Here is a 20557-nt window from a genome sequence, read left to right on the forward strand (position 1 = left end):
CTAACAAATGTGAAGAATTTTTTTAAAACAGTGCTTAAATTGATGAAACAAACTTTGTTATCTTGAATAAGACAACATTCTTCCAAGACTAATTTCCACTAGTAATTGTAGCTATCAATATTGAATACCTACCATGCTTAGCATTTCACATATCTCATTTAACTTTTACAGAAAAGCAAAAAGGTAAACATTAACAACCTTTTCTTATAAATATGAAAGATAAGGTTCACAGGAACTTTGTAATGTCCAAGACTACCCACCTAATAGGTGCCAGAACTGGGTTTCAATATCTGGTCTATCTTCAAAGTCCTCATTAATTCTACTACCTTAATGGTTCTCTAAATTTAACACACATAATGGGCTGGGGATTTAGCTCAGTGATTCCGCTGCCTGCCACGCAAGCGCAAAGTCCCGAGTTCAGTCTCCGGTATCAAAAATTAAAATTAAAAATTTTTTTTAAAATAAATTTAACACACATAAGAATCATATTGCTGAAGCTACAGCCCAGTGGTAGAACACTGGCCTAGCACAGTGAGGCCCTGGGCTCAACATCTAGCACTGAAACAAAACAGCTGACTGACAGCTCAATGTATGAAGAAAATTTACTGGTTAACAGTGTACATTTTGATAAGGAAAATATTTCAAAAGACAGGACCCATAATGAATTCCTTGGTCAAAAGCTTGGGAAATTCAAATGTAGAGGTAAGTGCACAGTCTACAAATTAGAAAAAATAATTTAGAATCCTCATCAAAATGATTTGCTTCATGTCATCTATGAAAAAACAAGATCATAGTATCCTCTTGATACTATAAGGTTCTATAACTTTTCCATATTATATAATAATATCCTTAAAGTGTCTGCTAAGAAGATACTTTACATTCTAGGTCCCTGCAAAAAAATAAATAAAACTTTCCTTCCTTAGCACATTATAAAGATAAGCAATACTAAGAAGGAAAGGGGCCAGGGATTTAGCTCAGTGGTTTCGCCACATGCTGCCAAGCGCAAGGACCTGAGTTCAATCCCTGGTACCAAAAAAAAAAAAAAAAAAACAAATACTAAGCAGGAAAGGATATAGGCTCTAGGAATTAGTTAGAGGCCTTGAAAAGCAAAGAGAAAAAAATTAAATAATAAACTAAAAAGAAAGTAAAGTACATTTTTCTACTGCTGACAGCAAAAGTCAACAGGAAATGCATCAGTAAAAAACCTCCCAAAGCATGGAATGTCCTTGATTAACAACAAATGAGTTATCTTTCTTGTACTTCACTCCCAGCACACCAGCTTCCCAAAGAATGTCTGGAAGAAATGAACTGAAGAAGAGGAGGAGAGTTAAGGAAACAAACTGTTACAATCAGCTTCCTGCCCTCAAAATTCCTGAAAATGAGGACAGGATTGGGAACTCTCACTACATCCATCATAAAACTCTTGTGTTTGTAGCTTAATCTTTTATACATTTATGTTTTAACTATTTTTAAAGTCATAAAAACTTTTCTCTACTACTCGTTTCTTAAGAATAAAGTCAGCCAAGCATGGTGACCTACTCCTATAATCCCAGCTACCTGAGAGGCAGAAATAGAATTGAAAGTTCAAGGCCAGCCTTAGCAATATATCAACACTCTCAAAATAAAAAACAAAAAGGGCTGGGGACACAGTTCAGTGGTAGAGCACTTGGACCAGCAAGCACAAGGCCCTGGGTTCAATCCAGAAAAAAAGAGTAAAAACCCATTAAACTTAACTGAGTAAATTCAACTGAGCATGAAAGTAACAGAGACCATGGGTAAGGAGCTTTGAGGAAGTCTAGGGAAGAAGTGGGAACTGGAAAGTAAAGGGAAATGGAGGCAGATCTTATACAATGCAACACATATTAAAGCCCAAATTCAAAACGTGCTAATAATTGGGGTGGGGTGGGGGGGTTACTGGGGATTAAATCCAGTACCTTCACTTTGAACTACATCCCAGTCTTTTTTTTTTCTTTTCTTTTCTCCCCCACCCCTTTAAGACAGGATCTTGCTAAGTCACTAAATTTCCCAGGCTTGGCTCAAACCTGTGATCTACCTGCCTCAGGTTGCCAGAATGCTGGGATTCCTGGCATGCACCCCTACACTGGGCTTTCTTATGATTTTTTTCCAAATGTCACCCCACTTGCTAGGTCAGATTAGAAAAGCCAGGCAAACTATCTCCCTCCTCAAAGCAGCTATTATGAATACCAAGAGCAGACAAGTCTCTACTTTCAACTCAGTATTACTGGCTGAGCATCCCTTTGGACCAGAAATATTTGAAATACTTTGGACCAGAAGTATTTCGGATTTCAGTTTTTCCAATTTTTGAATATTTGCATATGCTCAACCTTTTGAGTGGACAATTTCAGATTTTCATATGACAGATGCTCAACATGTATCATCAAAGGAAAAAAAGAGAAGAAAAAGCAAATCAGAAACATAAACTCAACAGTATTCTATTCACAACTACATGGGAGTGAAGTGACTGCTTTGAGACCCATCTTTCAAGTCACTTCATGAAAACACAGAGCTTCTTCCATATCAGTTTATATAGATAGTATGACAGTGTAAAAAAGTTTATCAGGCTGGGGATTTAGCTCAGTGGCACGGTGCCTGCCTTGCAAGTGCAAAGTTCTGAGTTCAATCCCTGGTATTGAAAAAAAAAAAAAGTTTATCATGATAGCTATGAATCAGGATTTAAAGAAAATCAGATGGAACTAAAATTTCCACACTGCTCTCATCTCTAAAGGAATTTTCATGAAAATGTTCAACATCTAAAAAAGACACATAACAATGAAGCTATACCTACTATTTGCCACAACATGACACATTAAAAAGGCATATTTTTAGAAAGGCAGTCTTACACTTTGTAAGGATTTGAAGTGAAAAGCTTTTAAATACCTTTTCATAATTCTGAACTGATAATAGTTTCAATTTTATTTGCAACCTTATTTATAAGCAATACTTTGCAAATTAGTAATACTAAATAATTTTCTTTTTGTTTGAACTACAGTATTCTTGATTACTATAACTCAAACAACTTTTCTACTGAAAAATCAAAATTCAGGATTCAAAAATAGAAATACAGATCTTAACTTTTTTTTATCATGCACCATTTTTTTACTGTTATGCTCCTCAGTGAAAAGTGTGTGCTCCTCAAAGATGCAGAAAGCAGACAAGCAGAAAAGCCACTTCAGCTGGAATTTCATTATCTTTAAATGCTTTGAATGGGATTCTGGGAGACAGCCCTTGTTACTGTCACTAGATTTAAAAATATGTAGTATATACTATTTACATACATATATAAACACACATATGTGCTAATTTTGTTGAAAGGGAATCCTGAAGGATACATTCATATGAATAGAGCTTTCATAGATTTTTTAGGACTGTTATGGCTTAAATGAAGGTAAAAATGTTGGACCTAGTTTAAAGCACTCTAAAGAGTGTAATTTGCCTAAGACAGACCTTGGCTTTTCTCATTTCTGTACCCATAAATAGTTGCTTGTTTATGCTGAATCAATTTAGAAGTCAACTTACCAATTTGTCTCAATTGTAACATGTTTGAAATTGGGAAGGGGCTGTGTATGTAGCTCAGTGATAGAGCATACTAAATGGGTTCAATCCCCAACACTAAAAAATAAAAACAAACAGATAACTTGGAGGTGCTCCTACTCATCTGAATGTCAATTTCAAATATTTCTCTTATTAATGTAATCAAACTTACGTATATAACCAGTATAGCATGTACAGGAAAGTCCTGGCCTTAACTATTTTTAAAAGATGAACAATAACCCTATTTATTTGAGGTATATTTTACAGGCTTATTGAGTTTGTGGGCAGCATAAAAGAATCATTCTGCCAGGCATGAAAATGCATGCCTGTAATCCTAGCACTCAGGAGCCTGAAGCAGGACGATTGCTATGCATTTGAGGCCAGCCTGGACTACATAGTGAGTTCAAGGCTAGCCTGAACTACAAAGTCACACCCTGTTTCAAAAAAATAAAAAATAAAAAAATTCTTTAGTTCCTGGTTATGGAACCAAAAATTTTCTACAAAATGCATTTTTTTTCTTTTTTTGGTACCAGGGATCGAACTCAGGTCCTTAGCTTGCGAGGCAGGTGGTGGAACCACTGAGCTAAATTCCCAGCCCAAAAATTGTTTCACTGTTTTTGTTTTTGGTACCAGGGATGGAACTCAGGACCTTGTGCTTGCAAGGCAGGTGCTGGAACCACTGAGCTAAATCCCCGGCCCTTTACAAAATGCATTTTTAAAGATACTCACAGGCCATTAGCTCCCGACAAGCTATGGTTCCACCTGGTTCCAACTTTCAAGCACAAACTTTTTTTTTTTCAAGCACAATCTTGAAGACACACCCAGAGCGGTGCTCAAGAAACCACATGGGCAAAGAGCAGTGTGGGTCTCCAGGAGCAGACACTGCCCAGCCTGGAGGGCGAGGAGTGTGAGCCACAATGGAGGGCACCGAAGGTGTGCAGCCTCCCGGACACTGGATGAACTCACTGCCATGAGCTATAATGTTCACTCCAATCCAGACACATGGGCACAGAAACATTTATGGACACATGACATATTATATTCATCCTATCTCACCACCCCTAAAAAGATCAACTCTAATAACCATATATGAGAAAGAAGGCAGAAAAAAGCACAAAGATCAAGACTTTGAGGTGAAAGACCATAAAGATGGTCAATAGCATTTTAAACATAAATCAAATAAAAATCTCAATGGAATAGTTAAAATACACTACACAAAGTAAGTTCAAATACAGTATCACATAGTGTGCAAGGAAAAAAAAAAAGAAAGAACCACTAAAAATATCTTTAAAAGAGCCAATAGAAAATATCACAGAGAGCAAGTTCAAGGTTGGGAGGTGCTGCTGGATGTATAAAAAAGTAGGTGCTGGGCTGCAAGAGCACATTTCCAAGCAGCAGCCCTAGACTAACTTGGTCTTGACCATAGTCTCACTAAACCAAGAGTCTTTTAATGCTACATTGTTTAACCTTCAGCACCTAATGAAATGAAATGATTAATTTTATCAGCTATTAAAGAACATTAAAAATAGGAAACATGATTTTGGTATAAAAATAATAAAGTAGAATCAGTAAAACAAGAAAAATATTAGCTCAGTGGTTCTGGAGCCTGCCTTGCAAGCTCAAGGTCCCGAGTTTGATCCCTGGTACAAAATTTTAAAAAAACAAGAAAAATATTAGAAAAGATTCAGTTTTAAAGACTTACTATTTGGTAAAGTAATGGTGACAAAATGTAATACAGAGTATCAAAAGGTGTTATAACAATAAATATAGAAGAGGAAATAAATCACTCTCCAGAAGGCCACTCCAAAAAAAAAAAGATACTCATAGACAGCTTAACAGTTCATAAGGTGCAGTACTATATTCTTCCACAAAGAGAATATGCAGCTTTTCTCATTACATGAAACCAAGAAAAATTTCAGCACCTTCATTTACTCTGTATAATAAGAGAGGGAAAAAAATCCTTGTTTCTACAAAGTTGAATTATGTAACAATATTTGGTAACATGGGTGCTATGGCCACCTTATTTCATAAAATGTATCGAACTCTAAGGTATACTTGAGCCATAGTAAACACTAAGAATTAAAGCTCTTAAATCAGTGGAACACAGAGAAAGAGCTGACCTCATGTTTTAGGAGATAATACAATATTCTACTCACAACTATATGGCAATGAAATGAACAGAAGAGCACATTGATTCCTTTAATAATCTAATCCTTGAACAACTTCAATCTCCATTTACATTTTATATATAGAAACATACACTACCTCAAATAGCACAGTATAAAGTGTCTACATGAATCAAAGTGTAATACAAGCTCAACAGATATCCTACAGTCCCCTAAAAACGGAGCTTATAAAATATCTCACCTCAGAATAAATAAGGTACATTTAAATATATCCAATAATATTCATTTGGTAATTCTGCCATCCCAAACTAAGAGTACAAAGATATAAACTTGGTAAGACTTAGCTTCTAAATTCAAAGCCAGAAGTATATGCAAAATCAAATTTCTTTGAGATCACAAAGAACAATTAACTTTCAGACACAGTAGTAACCTGAACTTGCCAGGTGAAAAAGTGGAAGGGTATCAAAAGGCAAAGGGAAGAGCAAAAACAAAAGCCTAAGCACAGAGCATAAAGTTAGATACGGAGATGCCCTGAGTGGCCATAAGAGAAGAAATAAAGAGGATGAATGCATGAGTTTGAAACACTAGTAATTAAGCCAGAAAAGGAAGCTTACTGAGAGCCATGCAAACTGTGACAAGGTGTCTGACCTTTATCCAGAAGGCCAGAGAGAACTGACAGATAGTGAAAACTAACTGGTAGCTAACTGGTGGCAATGTGAAAGACAGATTAAAAAGAAGAAATTGGGGGGACAGAAGGCACTGCTGTGATAATTAGGATATTACTATAATAATGTAAATAGAAGATGATAGATCAGCAATAATACAACAACTAAACAGCAGCAGCAGGAATATCTACATCAACTTAGCTTAACGTGTGCTACATCTAAATCCACTATCAATTGATATGCACTATCTTTAAGAATGACAGCCACTACTGCCACATTTTACAAAAGAGAAAAATGAAGTTTATAAAGATTAAGTCATTTTTCAAAGGTCAGCACACATAAAAGTGTGACAGGGACTAGACACAAACCTAAGACTGACTGACGCCAATGTCCATATTCTTGACCTTAGCCTCTGCACCAAGTGTAGGCAACAGGAGAAAGAAAAAAGAATGTAGGGCTAGGGATTTAACTCAGTGGCACCACGCCTGTCTCACAAGTGCAAGGTCCTGAGTTTGATCCCTGGTACCAAAAAAAAGAAAAAAGAATGTAATCAAGAAGTCTTTAGAAAAAAAACAATCAATAGGATTTAATGACCTATGACCTATGCCCCACACTGAAACTTCACTTATACATTAATTTTGTCTTCCTGAAATGCTTCTGAAAATTGATTACTACCTTCATCTAGATTTCTACTAAAGTATATTGCTACACTTAAGACGTTCAAATCATGTTTAAGCAGATGAAGAGTTTCAGATACCCTTTACAGGAGTTTTTAAATCTAAAAACTTCTAAGGGCTTGGGATGTTGCTCAGCAGTAGAGCACGTACTTAACATGCAAGAGGCCCTGGGTTCAATGGCCAGAGCTACTGTTTTAAAAAGTCCTCCTCACACCTGTAATCCCAGCACTCAAGAGGGTAAGGCAGGAGGATCATGAGTCTGAAGACAGCCTGGGTTACATAGCAAGTTCAGGGCCAACCTGAACTACATAGCAAGACCCTGCTTCAAAAAAAAAAATTTTTTTTAAGGGCTAGGGCTATACTAAGTGTGAAGACTCTGAATTCAATCCCCAGTACTGGAGAGGGGGAAAAAAGTCCTTGTACAAACAAGAAAATTTTTTAAAAAAAGGAAAGAAGGGAGAAAGGGAAAATAAACACAAAATCAAAACAGAGTACTTTTCAGGCAGAAAAAGGACAATCTTGGTAAGGTAGATTTATATGCCTTAATCAGAAACCCTAAAAGGTGGTACACAGCAGCTAGGCATCGTGGTGTATACCTGTATTCCAACCACTCAAAGTTTGAGGCAGGAGGATTCCAAGTTTGAGCCCAGCCTGGGCAACTCATTGAGACTGTCTCAAATTAAAGGGGGTGGAAGGGCCACAACTGCACATGTTGCTCAGTGCAAAAGCCCTGGGTTCAATCCCCAGTAATACATGCACATGCAAACACACACACACATGCAGAAAAAGAAAGAAGGAATGAAAAAAGTGTACAGCAAAAATGATCATAAATAGTAGCCAAGTTAAATATGGGGAGGGAAAGAAAAAATTTCTTAAATTAAAATCTTCAAACTGTAAACAATTCAGCTATTCAAACATATAATTTTATAATAACATCTAGTTAATACTTTTAACAAAACCAATGTAAATGTGAAGTTACTGTGCCATAAGAAAAACAGGCAACTGATGAGGCTTACAGGCCCAACTGCTAAATCTGATAACTATATTAGTAAAAGTGAATAAGAACAGCAGCTGCTCCATTTCAGCAGGCAAAGTATCTTCCATCCTTTACAAAAATGTCTGTTGAACTGTCAGTTTATACCAGGGGATTGTTAAATAAAATAAATGGCATTTCAGGCTGGGGATTTAGCTCAGTGGTTCCAGTGCCTGCCTTGCAAGCACAAGGTCCCGAATTCAATCCCTGGTAACACCCCCCCCCCAAAAAAAGGCATTTCCTTCAATAAAATAAATCATGCTTCCCTCCATGAAGAAAAATATTCTTTTTTTTTTTTTTTTCTTTTCTTTTTTTTGCAGTACTGGGGATTGAACCCAGGGCTTTCATGCTGAGCTACATACATCTCCAGACCTTATTCACTTTGAGACAGAATCTTGCTAGTCACTAAATTACCCAGGCTGGGCTCAAACTCACAATCTTCCTGCCTCAGCCTTGCAGAGTGCTAGGATTACAGGCATGTGCCACCAAACCCAGCTGAAAGATACTCATTTTTACAACATCAGTAAAGTATTTTATTTATTATATTCAAAGTTAGCTTGATTACAAATATATGTAATTTTAATAACAAAATATAAGGCCAGGGATTTAGCTCAGTGGTTTCACCACCTGCTGCGCAAGCCCAAGGACCCAAGTTTGATCCCCAGTACCAAAAAAACAAAAACAAAAACAAAATATAATGAACACAGTTTTTCACCAAATTAAACATTCAAAGTGGTATCTGTCATATTTTAACAAACAGTACAGTATTAGCATATAATCATCTGGGGTTAACTAGTTTAGCCAAAAAAAACTGGCCACTAATCACAGGTGTCAATTTAAAAATCTGTGTAAAATTGTTAAGGTCAATAAATAATTGTACAATTCAGTGGAAAGACAAAAGAATTTTTACTTCAGTGGTTATAAACTGACTACAGACTTTTGTTTTACATAATATTATGTGCACATTATAAGTTCCTCCACTGAAGGAAAAAAGTTTGTATTGTGTTAGTTCCAGTTATAATTTCCAGCTGAGTCAAAGTTCCAACAGGCTTAAAGCAGGAAATCCAAAAGGAAATTCCATTATCAGATCCTGGGGCTTTCAACTCAAAGGTTCTTTGAAACAGAGATATGGAAGTTCTTAAACTATTTACTATAACCTTACCTCATATCTTCAAGCAAATCACATTCTGCTTGATGTTTGGTTTGAAGTTTTGTCATCTGCTCAACTTGAATGTTCTTCAGTTCTTGTGTAACTTTCACCTAGAATACACCATATATTTATGAAGACCTTATTACAACATCAAAAAAATTTAAGGAAAACACAATATTTGTCAGAATATATACCTCTTGCTCATCTCTCCCTGAAGACCATAAACACACTGTCATCTAGTTTTATTCCTTAATGAAAAAAGCAGGCTGCATGAAAATATGCGTATAAAAATTACAGATTAAAGAGGTGCAAAATAAACTGCCAATCATTCTGTTTCATGTACAAGCTCAGCACACATCTAGGTCTTAGAGTTTTTTAAAAGCCTGTCTATTTCTTCCAAAAAATATTCAGACATTAACCACCAGGACAAGTGAGCAAAGTGCAGATGGGAAAAGGAACCATAACAGTACCTAATATCTAGTGACCAAAATTTACACAATCATGAAACAATATGCAGGAATCAACTATATAAATTATTCCATAATGGCTTCAAGAAAGCACACTGTCTCAGGATACCCTCCACTCTGACAGCACATCAAATCACAATCTCTTCCTCACAAAGGAGAAAGCAAAACTGACCTTCCAGCATATGTGAGGCTTTTAAACTAACACAGCAAGCCAGGCCCCGTGGCGGCTCCACTTCAAACAGTGAGAACCGCAAATGCCAGCTGGCCAGAGTCTGGCCCTACCAGGCCGGACCCCAGGATTCCAGGTTAGGATGGTGGAATCCTGGCCGCTGGAATAGGGCTAACCAGAGGAGTGGGGATATATTAGGAAAAATAAAAGGACTCATTTAACTGGAGAAACCCGGATTGTGAAAGAGAAAGAAGAGGAAGCAGACATCGGTTGAGTTAGGCATTCGGCAAATGTTTGCCCAGAAAGGGAGGATACAACGGCCTCCATCCAGTGTACAGAGTAGACACTCGGTATCCATCTGCAGGATTATAACGACAAAGACACAGCCTTGGCCCCTGGAAAAGCGGGCGAAGGGCGCAGCGGGGAAGCTGCTGACAAGCCAGGAGTACCCGTCACTCCCACCCTGGCCATCCAAGCCCAGATTTCGGTGCACACACCACGCAAACCCGGGTTCTCGCTTTTCTGGGGACAGCACCACGTCTTCCTTGCCCCCGACCCGGGGGCGGGGCAAGAGTGAGGACCGAAAGGCAAGACCCCTTAAATCTTTAATTGGCTTTTCCCTAGAGTAAAAGGGCGGCGACTATTCCAACTTCTTTTCCGCAGCCCCGTGGGAAAAGCAGGCCAACCCTTCAGGTTAGGCTAAAAAATTCCCTGCAAATTTCCAAACGGGTGGGGGTGGCGACAAGCAGTTGGAGAACTCAAACCTGGTGCAGACTAAACAATCATACACGCACAAGGCTCTGCAAATCTGCAGGGGTGTCCCCCCCCCGCGCGCCATCTCCCCTTGGTACCCCCCTGAGAATGCACTTTGCAGCGGGTAGCACTGCTATGCTGGCGCACACAAGCAAATGCACACCCGAAACTATTGTAAAATGCCTGAGGATCTCCAGGGCGGTGGAGGAGACCGGCACCGGCCACCCCTCGGTGGGAAAGGCACCTCACATATGCGTCCCCCGCCTGGCGCCTACTGCAACTCAGTGACAAGCCAGAGGCGAGAGCGGTCACGGCCCCCAGTGGGAAGGGGGAGGGGGTGCAGAGGTGGCCCGAGCCGCGTTCCATGTACGCATCCCACGCCCCAAAACCCCAAAGTCCCCCGGCTGCGCCCTACCTTCCTCGGCGGCGGCTGCATGATGCTGAAGGGACATCAATCCTCCCCCGACGGCGGCTTTAGCAAGGACTAGGACGAGGAGGGCTGGAGAGGAGGGAGCGGCCCAACGAGCGAGGTCGCGCGTGTGTGAAAGGAGAACCCGAGGAGGACTCGCCCTAGAGGTAACAAGGCCGGCGGGCAGCAGGAGAACCCAGGCTCCAGCGAGTGTGGGGGAAAGAGAGGAGGAGCGCCGGGAAGGCCTGCGGCCCAGGCGGCCCGGGGGGGTGTGCGAGGGAAGGAGGCGGAGACCGCGAGGGGGCGGAGGCCGGGCGCAGGGGCGCTAGGGTCTCCCACCTTTCGGAGCAGTGGGTGAGGCGCAGCCGCGTTGTCTGCGCTCCCTGCCCGCCGCCGCTCCGCTGCCCTCTAACCCACTCCACCCACTCAGGCAGCTCGGCCCTCGCGGTGCCCAACGCCCCCGCCCGGCCCGTGCAGGAGGAAGGCGACGCCACGCTCCCCGCTAGGGCTCCACCACTCAGGCCGCGGGAATTTCCGGCCTCGCTGCGAGCGCAGCGCCCCGCTCCGGCGGCAGAGGGAACCGCTCAGTCCAGCGCCGGGTTCGTGGGCCCGGCCAGCCTGCAGGGAAGGAACGGGGCCTCGTACCTCGGCGGGGCACCATACTGCGGCAGAGGATGGGGGGAACTAACGGATTGGTCGGTGGGTGGGAGGACAGAAACGCTAGCGGAGCGCGAAAATCCCCCCATTCTCTTAGGGAGTAGCACGTTCCAAGCGCCTCCTGTCTTCCCCCACACCAGGAGCTCGACGGGGGCTTCCCGCGCGCTTTCCCGCCATCCCGCGGGGGCGCGCACGTGGGCGGGAGAGGGCTCTGCGCCGACGCACGCGCACAGGCCGCCCCCGCCTCCTGCCGGCTTTGGCTGCTGCAGCGTTTGTGTTGGAGTGTGGAAGGTTTGAGGGGTGACGCTCACTGCGAGATTTTTTGCAGTGGGGAGGGGACAGCGTGCCCATGGTACCAGGACACTTACATTTTTTGCTTCCTCTCGGTCCATGAACATCACCCTTGCCTGCTAGCTAGAGGTGAACGAAAAGATTGAGCATGGACAAGACCTCTTACAACTAGCGGCAGGTGTCAGGCCTTTGCGAATGGAGGATGGGGTGGGGAAGAAAAGGTAACCATTTGCCCTGCGAACCAGAAAAGGGCTCTCTACGACCGGACACTCAAGTCGAAGTTCACAAACTCTGCTGGAAGGGAGCAGTGGGGTCTTAAAGCCAGGGCCCCCGTCTCACAAATGGGGAGACTAGTGTTGGACATTTTCTAAAGATCACACAGCAAGACTAGAATCTCTGCATCAGGAAGGGTATGTGGGTTAGAAAGAAACAGGTGGAGGGCCGGGGAGTGTAGCTCAGTGATAAAGCACTTACCTAGTGTGTGCCAAAAAAAAAAAAAAAAAAAAAAAAAAGGTAGAGGATGAGAATCATCGGTAAAAAGTAGGAAAGGGAGCAGGGGACCTGGAGGAAGCCCTTGTCTGAGAGTTAGGGCCTCTGGATGCCATTGCACCCTGCCTGCCCCAGACTGGCAGAGTGAGCTCGGGCTAGGCAGGGTCTCTCATGCACCTTCCTGCTCTGTCCAGCCTGTCTGCAAGGAAGGGTGTCAGCCTCTCTTGGGGTCCTTGGAAGAGGGAAATGCCACTTCCCCTGCCCAGGGAGTTTTCTAAATTGGATCATCCCCACAATTTTTTCAAAGTTGGGAGTCCCAGACAGCTATTCTCAGAAGTGCAGTTCAGGCAAAAGAGGAAGGTGAATGAAGCCTGAATAAACCAGGGTAAGTTGCCAGATGGCCATATGGCCAGAAATTGGAAAGGTGGAACTTTAACCCAGCTTGTTTATGTTGAGTTAGCCTAGATTCTTGTGTAGGAAAGTGATGTAATCAGAGATGTACTTCAGTCGGATTTGTATAAACTGGTAACCTCACCCTGCTATTTCTGGTATCCTAGAGTCTATTCAAAAATCAGCCCTCCACCCGAGTCCTCAATTAGATCAGGAAAGGCCTGAGACAAGAAAACAGGTAGGTGGGGGCCCAGAGCCCTGACCACTGAGAGGCAGCAGCTAGAGCCTAGGCCAAAGTTAGCAAGGCTGGACTGCAGTTTTCACTGAGTTATTGTAAAGCCTTGGGCTAGTCATTTCCCTTCTTTCAGCCTTTGTTTCCTTGTTCAGTGGAGACATAGCAGGGCATGATGGCACATTCCTATAATTGCAGCACTCTGAAACAGGAGGATTATTGCAAGTTCCTTCAAGGCCAGCCTGAAGTACATAGCAAGACCCTGTCTCCAAAAGAAAAAAGAGGGGGTGTTGGGGATTTAGCTCAGTGGCCTGCCTCACAAGTGCAAGGTCCCCAGTACCAAAAAAAACAAACCTTCCAGAGAGGCTTGTATCAATTAAGATTTCTCCTACTGCAGAGTTTGGCACAGCAATCTTTTTTTTGTACCAGGGACTGAACTCCAGACCTTGCGCTTTCGAGGCAGGCAGCAGCACCACTGAGCTAAATCCCCAGCCCTCGCACAGCAATCTTGCCTCAGCCTCCCAAGTGTTGGGATTACAGGCATGCACCACCACACCCAGCTTGTTTTATTAATTTAAGAGGGCATCCTCTATCTGATTTCCCATTATTCTGAAGTCAGGTATAAAAATGACTTCATGAAATGATTTACTCTGGAGGTTTTATAAAGAGCTAAAGACAATTACAAATGGGTTTACCAGCTGACTGCTTTCAAAAATGTGATTTTGGAGCCAGGTGTGGTGATCCCAGCACTCTGGGAGGCTGAGGCAGGAGGATTGGCAAATTCAAGCCCAGCCTGAGTAATCTAGTGACAGCAAGACCTTGTCTCAAAATTTTCAAAAAGGGCTGGGGATGTAACTCAGTGTGAAACCCCTGGGTCAGTCTCCGATACTGTAAAGAAAAAAAGAGATTTGGGGAGGACTGGGAACATAACTCAATGGTAGAGCACTTGCCTAGTATGTGCAAGGCCCTAGGTTCTATCCTCACCACTGAAAAAAGAAAAGAGGGGTAGAGCTTAAATTTTATTATTACCAAGTGCCTTTTCCAAACCCTAAACTTTCATACCACTTTTCTAACATAATCTTCACTCCAACATTATGAGATAGTATTATTTTCTACATTTTTACAGTTGAGGAACTGGAGGCTCAGTGAAGATAGTGACTACCCCTGAAGTTATGGGTTTGGGAACAGACCCCAACTTTACCATGAGGAATGGAAGAATGGTCCTCTATCAAGAATATTTAAAGGAATTGGGGAAAAGATGATGGTTTATCAAACAACAAAACCCATCTTCCTTTGTCTCCTTTAGACCAGAGTGAGACTCTTGACCCCTGACTAGGCAGGATCAACACCTCTTAGCCAGAAGCAGTTATAAAAAGACTGACCTTCAGCCCTTCTGCACCCCTAAAGAATAAGTGATTGAAGTCTGGAGGGGCAGGAAGGAAGGATAAAATAGGATAGAAGAAATAAAGAAAAGTAGAAAGGAGACAAGGAAAATCAGAATTTTAAAAATAAAAACTGCAACTTCAGGGCACCAGCCCAGTTTAATTTGTTTTTTATGTTCTCCCAAGACACAATAAGCTTAGGCAATTACCCTTTACCTGCAAGTGGGTACACCCATTCCCTTTTATGTGCCAATGGCCCTCTTTCACCTGTGAATAGACTACCTCTTTTCCTCTGTAAAATAGACTTTTCCCTATGAATGAGTCATTATCTTTCCATGGGGTGGCTGTTGTTTTTTCTAAAAACCAAGACCCAAGACAGAACTTCATATTAACTCACAAATTTCATAGGTTTCCACCCTCTCAAAAACATAAATGTTCCCAGCTTGAAAAACCAATGTACCCCCCTCCAGGGTCTATACTCTATTTCTTTGAGTGTGTTCTTTTTTAATTCTGCCTAATAAACCTCTTTATGCCTTATTTTTTTAAAAAAAATAAGCCAGGCATGGTAGTGCATGCCTGTAATCAGAGCACTCAGGAGACTGAGGCAGGAGGTTTACTGTGAGTTCAAGGCCAGCCTGGGCTACATAGTGAGTTCAAGACCAGCTTGGACTATACAGTCAGACCCTGTCTCAAAAAAAAATTTTAATAATAAAGTTATTGGAAAAGTTCACCAAGAAAAAAAGCAAGACTCAAGAGGATATAATACATGTGTTCCAAATCCCATGGGACAGGGAAAGGGATTTCTGTGACTTATGTAAGTAAGCCTGACTTAAAATACACCTCTTTGAACAAGGATGGAGATTTCCAGAGCCCTGTTTCTGCAATGTGGGCAAGCCCTGTGCTCCCAGTAAGAGCTCTTGAGATTTCTTTGAAGGAAATGCTGCTGAGCAGCATGCACTGTGGCCCCTAAAGACAGAACTGGGACAGGCCTCAGCTGAGACTCAAGAAGGATGTTCTCCAGGCAGAGCTGCCCCTGAAGGAGACAAACTCCCCAACCCTGGGGCTCTGCAAGCAGGTGCTGGCTCCCTTCCGCAAAAGAGGCCACAGATGGGATTCTCACCCTGGAAAAAAAATAAACAGCAGCTATCATTTATTTTACCGCTTCCATGTTTCAAATACTGCAGTAGGCATGCCATTTAAGTTGTTTCTAACCTTTCCAACTATCGCTCATACATAGAACCTCGATTTTACAGTTTTCACAGACTGAGGCTCAAAAGTGAAAATGACCTTGCTAAGGTCACACAGCTAATAAGATCCAGGCCTGGCTCTGCTCCCTCTGACTCTGAAGCTGTGCTTCCTACCCTAGCTGCAGTACACTTCTCCCAGGAAGGTTAAGTCAGATCAAAAGCTGTCCTGGAGCAGGGACATAAGTGATCATCAAAAGCCAGGTATTTCAGTATTCCTCAGGACTCCTGGGAAGAAGTGGAGGGAGGTGGTGTGCAGAAGCCCCTTAGCATGGCTAAAATAGGAGCAGCACCCACTCCAGGTCCAGAGCAGGCACCCAGGACAGACTGACACTGCATGCAAGGCCTCCTCCAGAGAAGGTAGCCAATAGCCTACTTGACCATAATGTACCAAGGCACCCCACACACACTTCCTGCAGCTGGGGACCACAGCCCTCTCCACTCCCTCTTGTCTCTCACTATTCCCACCAACCATGGCACAGGCTTGTCAGCACAGCCAGATGCCAGCCGTTCCCTGTCGGCACCACCAAGCCCTGCTGGGGATACTGCAACAGACAATGCAGTCTCCCCAGTCGTACTTCCCTCACCTCTTTTCTTCTCCAGTCCCCTTTCCCTACCCTCCGTTGCCCATGTATGCTCCTCTCTGGGTTAATTCCCTCAACCCAGCTCCTCCAGAGCTGGGGGAGTGTGCCTATATCATTCTCTAGCCAGCTCTCAAAAGGGGATCCCAGCACAATAGGATGAGGCTTCAAGGTCATTTGCCACCAGAAGGCAGGGCCTCTCCCCAGGGCACACAGTGAGTTTGTAGCACAAGTGGCCTTGAATTCCCTCCAATGTCACTGAATAACCTCCTTATTCTGAGCTTAAACATGAGCAGGTCTCTGGTGTGAGACCCAGGCTCTGCCCTATGGTCACTCCTAATTGCCAACATTGACCAAAGGTCACAGCAGTAATTGGGACATTCAAGCCCAAGGAAGTCATAGGGGCCCAGAACCCACCAGATGGTAGCAAGACTTTAAGGCCAGAGGCAAGTCCCTAAGAGGCAGGCACTGGGGCAGAGAATTATCTGGTGCCCCTGCTGGAAAGTAAGTATTACAATTTAGGGGGTAGGAGGATGAGCATTCAGTCCCAGGGCTGTGGCACAAGCTGGCAGGTGCATGGTTTTAACATTGCTATCAGGAGACAAAAACCTAAAGTTCCAGCCTTTTCTTTGCCATGCATTTCTTAAACATAATCTCTGGCACATGCCTCTCAGCCTCAGTTCTCATACCTGTAAAATGAGTGTAACAAATTCTGTCCTGTCTTTTTCCTAGGGCAGCTGCTATGCAGCTTAAATGAAATATCAGGTATATGATGTGCAGAAGGCCAAGTATCAGATATACAATCTGTTTGGCCAGTCACTGCCATCCTGGGATGCACCAAGGAAATTGAATGACTCCCAAGGTTGGATGCTGATGGGAGCCTTTGTGTGTGTGTGTGTGTGTGTGTGTGTGTGTGTGTGTGTGTGTGTGTGTTTGTTTTGAGACAGGGTCTTACTATGTAGTTCAAGCCGGGCCTGAACTCACTGTGTAGCCCAAGCTGGTCTCAAACTCGTGATCCTCCTGCCTCACCCTCAAGAATGCTGGAATTACAGATGTGTGTGACCACATCCAGATGGGAGCCTTTCACAGTGAGCTGCACTGTGGCTATAGTTCTGAAAACTACACATCAATGAGAATAGTTGGGTTGACAGATCAGGTTGCTGGGGCTTGGGATCTGGAAAGCCTGGGTTAGATGTCTGGTTCTTCTGCCTGGATTTGAGTTCTTGATCAGTCTTAAAAGCTCTTTTCAGCCAGATTCCTTTAACTAGAAAAGGAAAATAATAGCTTTTTGTAGGGTCTTGGTAAGAATTAAATGGGAACTTTCATAAAATGCCTGCAACTGTGCTGGCTATCAAATGTGAATTTTCCTTTGTCCGACTTTTCCTTTGTTTTGTTCTATTTTTGTTTGTAAATTTTAAAATAAAACATAAAAAAGAGGAATTCCCACGGGGGAGGTTGAGCCTGACTGTGATCCCACTTCTGCCCCTGATTCACTGTGAGGACCTGGGAAGTCCCTGCTTCTCTCAGCCACGGTTTCCTCATCTGTAAGACAGGAATTCACCATGGAGTTTCTCTAAGGCCCAGCTGGGAAGTAAAGGGTACTACCAGTCTAGGGATCCCTTCCATGGACAGGAGCCTCCAGGCTGAGCTAGGGAAAGATCAGGCAAGGACAGGAGTGGAATTGTGGGGCAGGGACAGCAGGCTCAGTGGTGGCAGCCCTGTTACCACTGTGAGCTGGCCTGTGAAGGGAGCAAACCCTGCACAACTTAGGAAGCCAGCCTGCCTATTTTCCCACAGCCTGCCCAGTTAATGCCTAAACAAAACAGCTTCCCTGCTGCCTGCCGGAAGGCGGGGAGCCAAAATGAGCGTCCTGGAGGGCTGGCAGACACCCTGGCATCCTGCCTGTCCTCCCTGGGCTCCCGCCCTTCCCCTGTCTGCAGCACCACCCTCAAGCTAAATCTGGCCCAGGGTGTGGAGTACAGCCTCCTGGGGTCTGCACTCTCCTCTTGTTTCTGGCCTTCCTAAGTGGACACCCCCACTCCTAAGCCTGCCTGTCTTCTTGGGCTGGCCTTGGCTCCAAGATGAGATCTAATTCTCTCTGCTGCTGTGGGGAGAGCATCTGGCATCAGAATGCCAGGAGCTGCTCTCAGTCACCACAGGAGGGAATTCCCTGGCTCAGGAAAGCTCTTCCAGAAGAAAGGAGCAGGTGGTGAGTCTCCCCGAAGAGACAGATGCTGCCCAAACTGTAGGCAGAGCCAATCCTGGGCTGAGGAGCATCAAATCCACCACCCCCGGCCTTCTGTCTGTTGCCTGTCTACACCAGGCACATTAATACCAGCTCATGCTTTGTAATAGTTACTATATGACAGACACCATTCCAAGTACTTCAGGCAGATAACTCATTTAATTCTCACAGCAACTCTGAGGTAGAAACTATTATTAGCCCTATTTTATAGATAAAACCTTGATAGATTAAATAACTTTCCTAAGGGCATGTAGCCAGTATGCGGCAAACTGAGATTTGTACTTAATTTATCAGGACTGTGTGTGCTGTTAATACTGTGACAACTGACCACTAGAAGATAGTGTCCCCATTAACCAACTGGGAACATCACAAGATGCATGCATTAGTATCTAAGGAATCCAAGCATTTTCTCTAACTTGCCAAGTCTGAGAACCACCGAGGAGTTCTTATACAAAGCACATAGCTTTAGCCATGTGTGGAATCGAGTGCCTATAATCTCAGCACTCAGGAGGCTGAAGCAGGAGAATCAACCATGGGTTCAAGGCCAGCCTGAACTACATAATTGAATTTAAGGCCAGCTTTAAACTCCATAGTAAAATCCTGTTTTAAAAAACCTAAAAATAGATGTGGTGCAGTGGCACACACTTGTAGTACCCATACTCTGGAAGGCTGAAGCAAGAGGACCACAAATTCCAGCCTAGCCCGGGCAATTTAGTCCCTTAGTGAGACCCTGTTTCAAAGTAAAAATTTTAAAAAGGGCTGGGGATGTAGCTCAGTGTGAAGGCCATGAATTCAATCCTCAGTAGTGCCAGGAAAATAAAATAAAATACCCAGACCTTAGGGGCTAGGAGTATAGTTCAGTGATAGAACACAGGCTTAGCATGTACAAGCCATGGGTTCAATCTAGCATCAAAAACAAAACAAACAACAACAAAAACCACAGCCCCCAGCCTTCTTCTGAAGGTGCAATAAATTTGACATGGGAGGAGAAACAGTGCTTGACAGAGAAATGGCTCAATAGAGATTTGTTAAAAGAATGAATGGAATGTCTCGGACTTCCCTGAGCCTCTGTGCACCTCTAAAATGGGATTACAGTTCCTCACCTTCCTCCCCTGCTTCCAAATGAGGGTGTGTTGACCCAGTGTGTGTGTGTGTGTGTGTGTGTGTGTGTGTGTGTGTGTGTCTGCACCAGCTTTGCTTGTGTGTGAGGAGTTGTTTACAGGCACACCCCTCTGGCTCCTAATAATAGCTGTAATAGTCATACCTGACTATTTTGGATGTTTGTGGGAAGCAGGCACAGTTCTGAGGGCTTTGATATATTAACCCAGTGATTCTCTCAACCCCCATTACCTTGATTTTAAGGATGGAGTTAAGGAATTTGTTCCAAGAACATATAGTTAGTAAGGAACAGGACCACCAGATGACTCAGATGGCCCTGTTCCAGAGTCCCAAGGTTAACCACTCCATAACAGTCGCTCGACTCACCACCCAGCCCTTCCTAATGGGAACTGGTCTGCCATGTTTAAATGAGAAAATGGATACTGCACCTGTAGTGCTCAGGGAAGGGAGAATGAAAAATTGAATTAACAAGAGCTCTTAATATAGATGGAGGAAACTGATACCTTAATATTGTTTGGGTCTGAGGAGAAATTCCAAAGCACAGGACATGGTTGTTCTAAGTTGGGGAAGACTATCTTTGTCTAAAGCTAGAGACCCAGGAAGGCTGCATTGTAAGTAGTCCTCGATCCACAAGAGTTGGGTTCTCCCAACAGAAGAACAGTGAAAGCAAAAACTGTAGGCTGGATGGGCCTGAGCTGTGTTTGGGCACAGTCTTGAGTAGTGAGTCTTGGGAAATGAACGTCCAATGGTGGATTGTAAACTTGAGTCACCCTTTTGGATGTTTGCCCTTCATGGAGATTATCATGCTCTGTAATAGCCACGTGTGTTGGCTCTCACCCATCCTATCAGTGTTTCCCTATCCCCCACAGGCCTTTCTAGGTGATCTCATTTGTCACTGTACCCCCAGCACCTAGAACAGGATGTGG

General features: G+C 43.4%; 1 protein-coding gene and 1 long non-coding RNA gene across 13 annotated transcripts in view; one reads left to right on the top strand and one right to left on the bottom strand.

Annotated features, from left to right (window-relative positions):
- Fchsd2 (FCH and double SH3 domains 2) overlaps positions 1-11839 on the bottom strand; it is a 311736-nt gene extending 299897 nt beyond the window's left edge. For 4 of the 12 annotated variants that reach the window (XM_087211911.1, XM_004863278.4, XM_004863276.4 and 1 more), the window contains exons 1-2: positions 11008-11839; positions 9216-9313 (exon numbers count right to left, since the gene is read on the bottom strand). In XM_087211911.1, the coding sequence (XP_087068037.1) occupies positions 9216-9313; positions 11008-11028 (119 nt within the window). In that variant the 5' untranslated portion in view covers positions 11029-11839. Of the gene's footprint in view, positions 1-9215; positions 9314-9397; positions 10627-11007 lie in introns of those variants that run through there. The other 8 variants (XM_087211914.1, XM_087211915.1, XM_087211919.1 and 5 more) reach the window with 6 other exon arrangements.
- Positions 11071-20557, top strand: part of LOC147828037 (uncharacterized) — a 33481-nt gene continuing 23994 nt past the window's right edge. The window contains exon 1 of the long non-coding RNA XR_015451475.1: positions 11071-11168. This is a non-coding gene — a long non-coding RNA (uncharacterized LOC147828037). The remainder of the gene's footprint in view (positions 11169-20557) is intronic.

The sequence above is a fragment of the Heterocephalus glaber genome, unplaced genomic scaffold (genome assembly GCF_053883595.1).
Source record: "Heterocephalus glaber isolate CG9 unplaced genomic scaffold, H.glaber_assembly_v1.0 deba00001428, whole genome shotgun sequence".
NCBI classification, from domain to species: Eukaryota; Metazoa; Chordata; class Mammalia; order Rodentia; family Bathyergidae; genus Heterocephalus; species Heterocephalus glaber.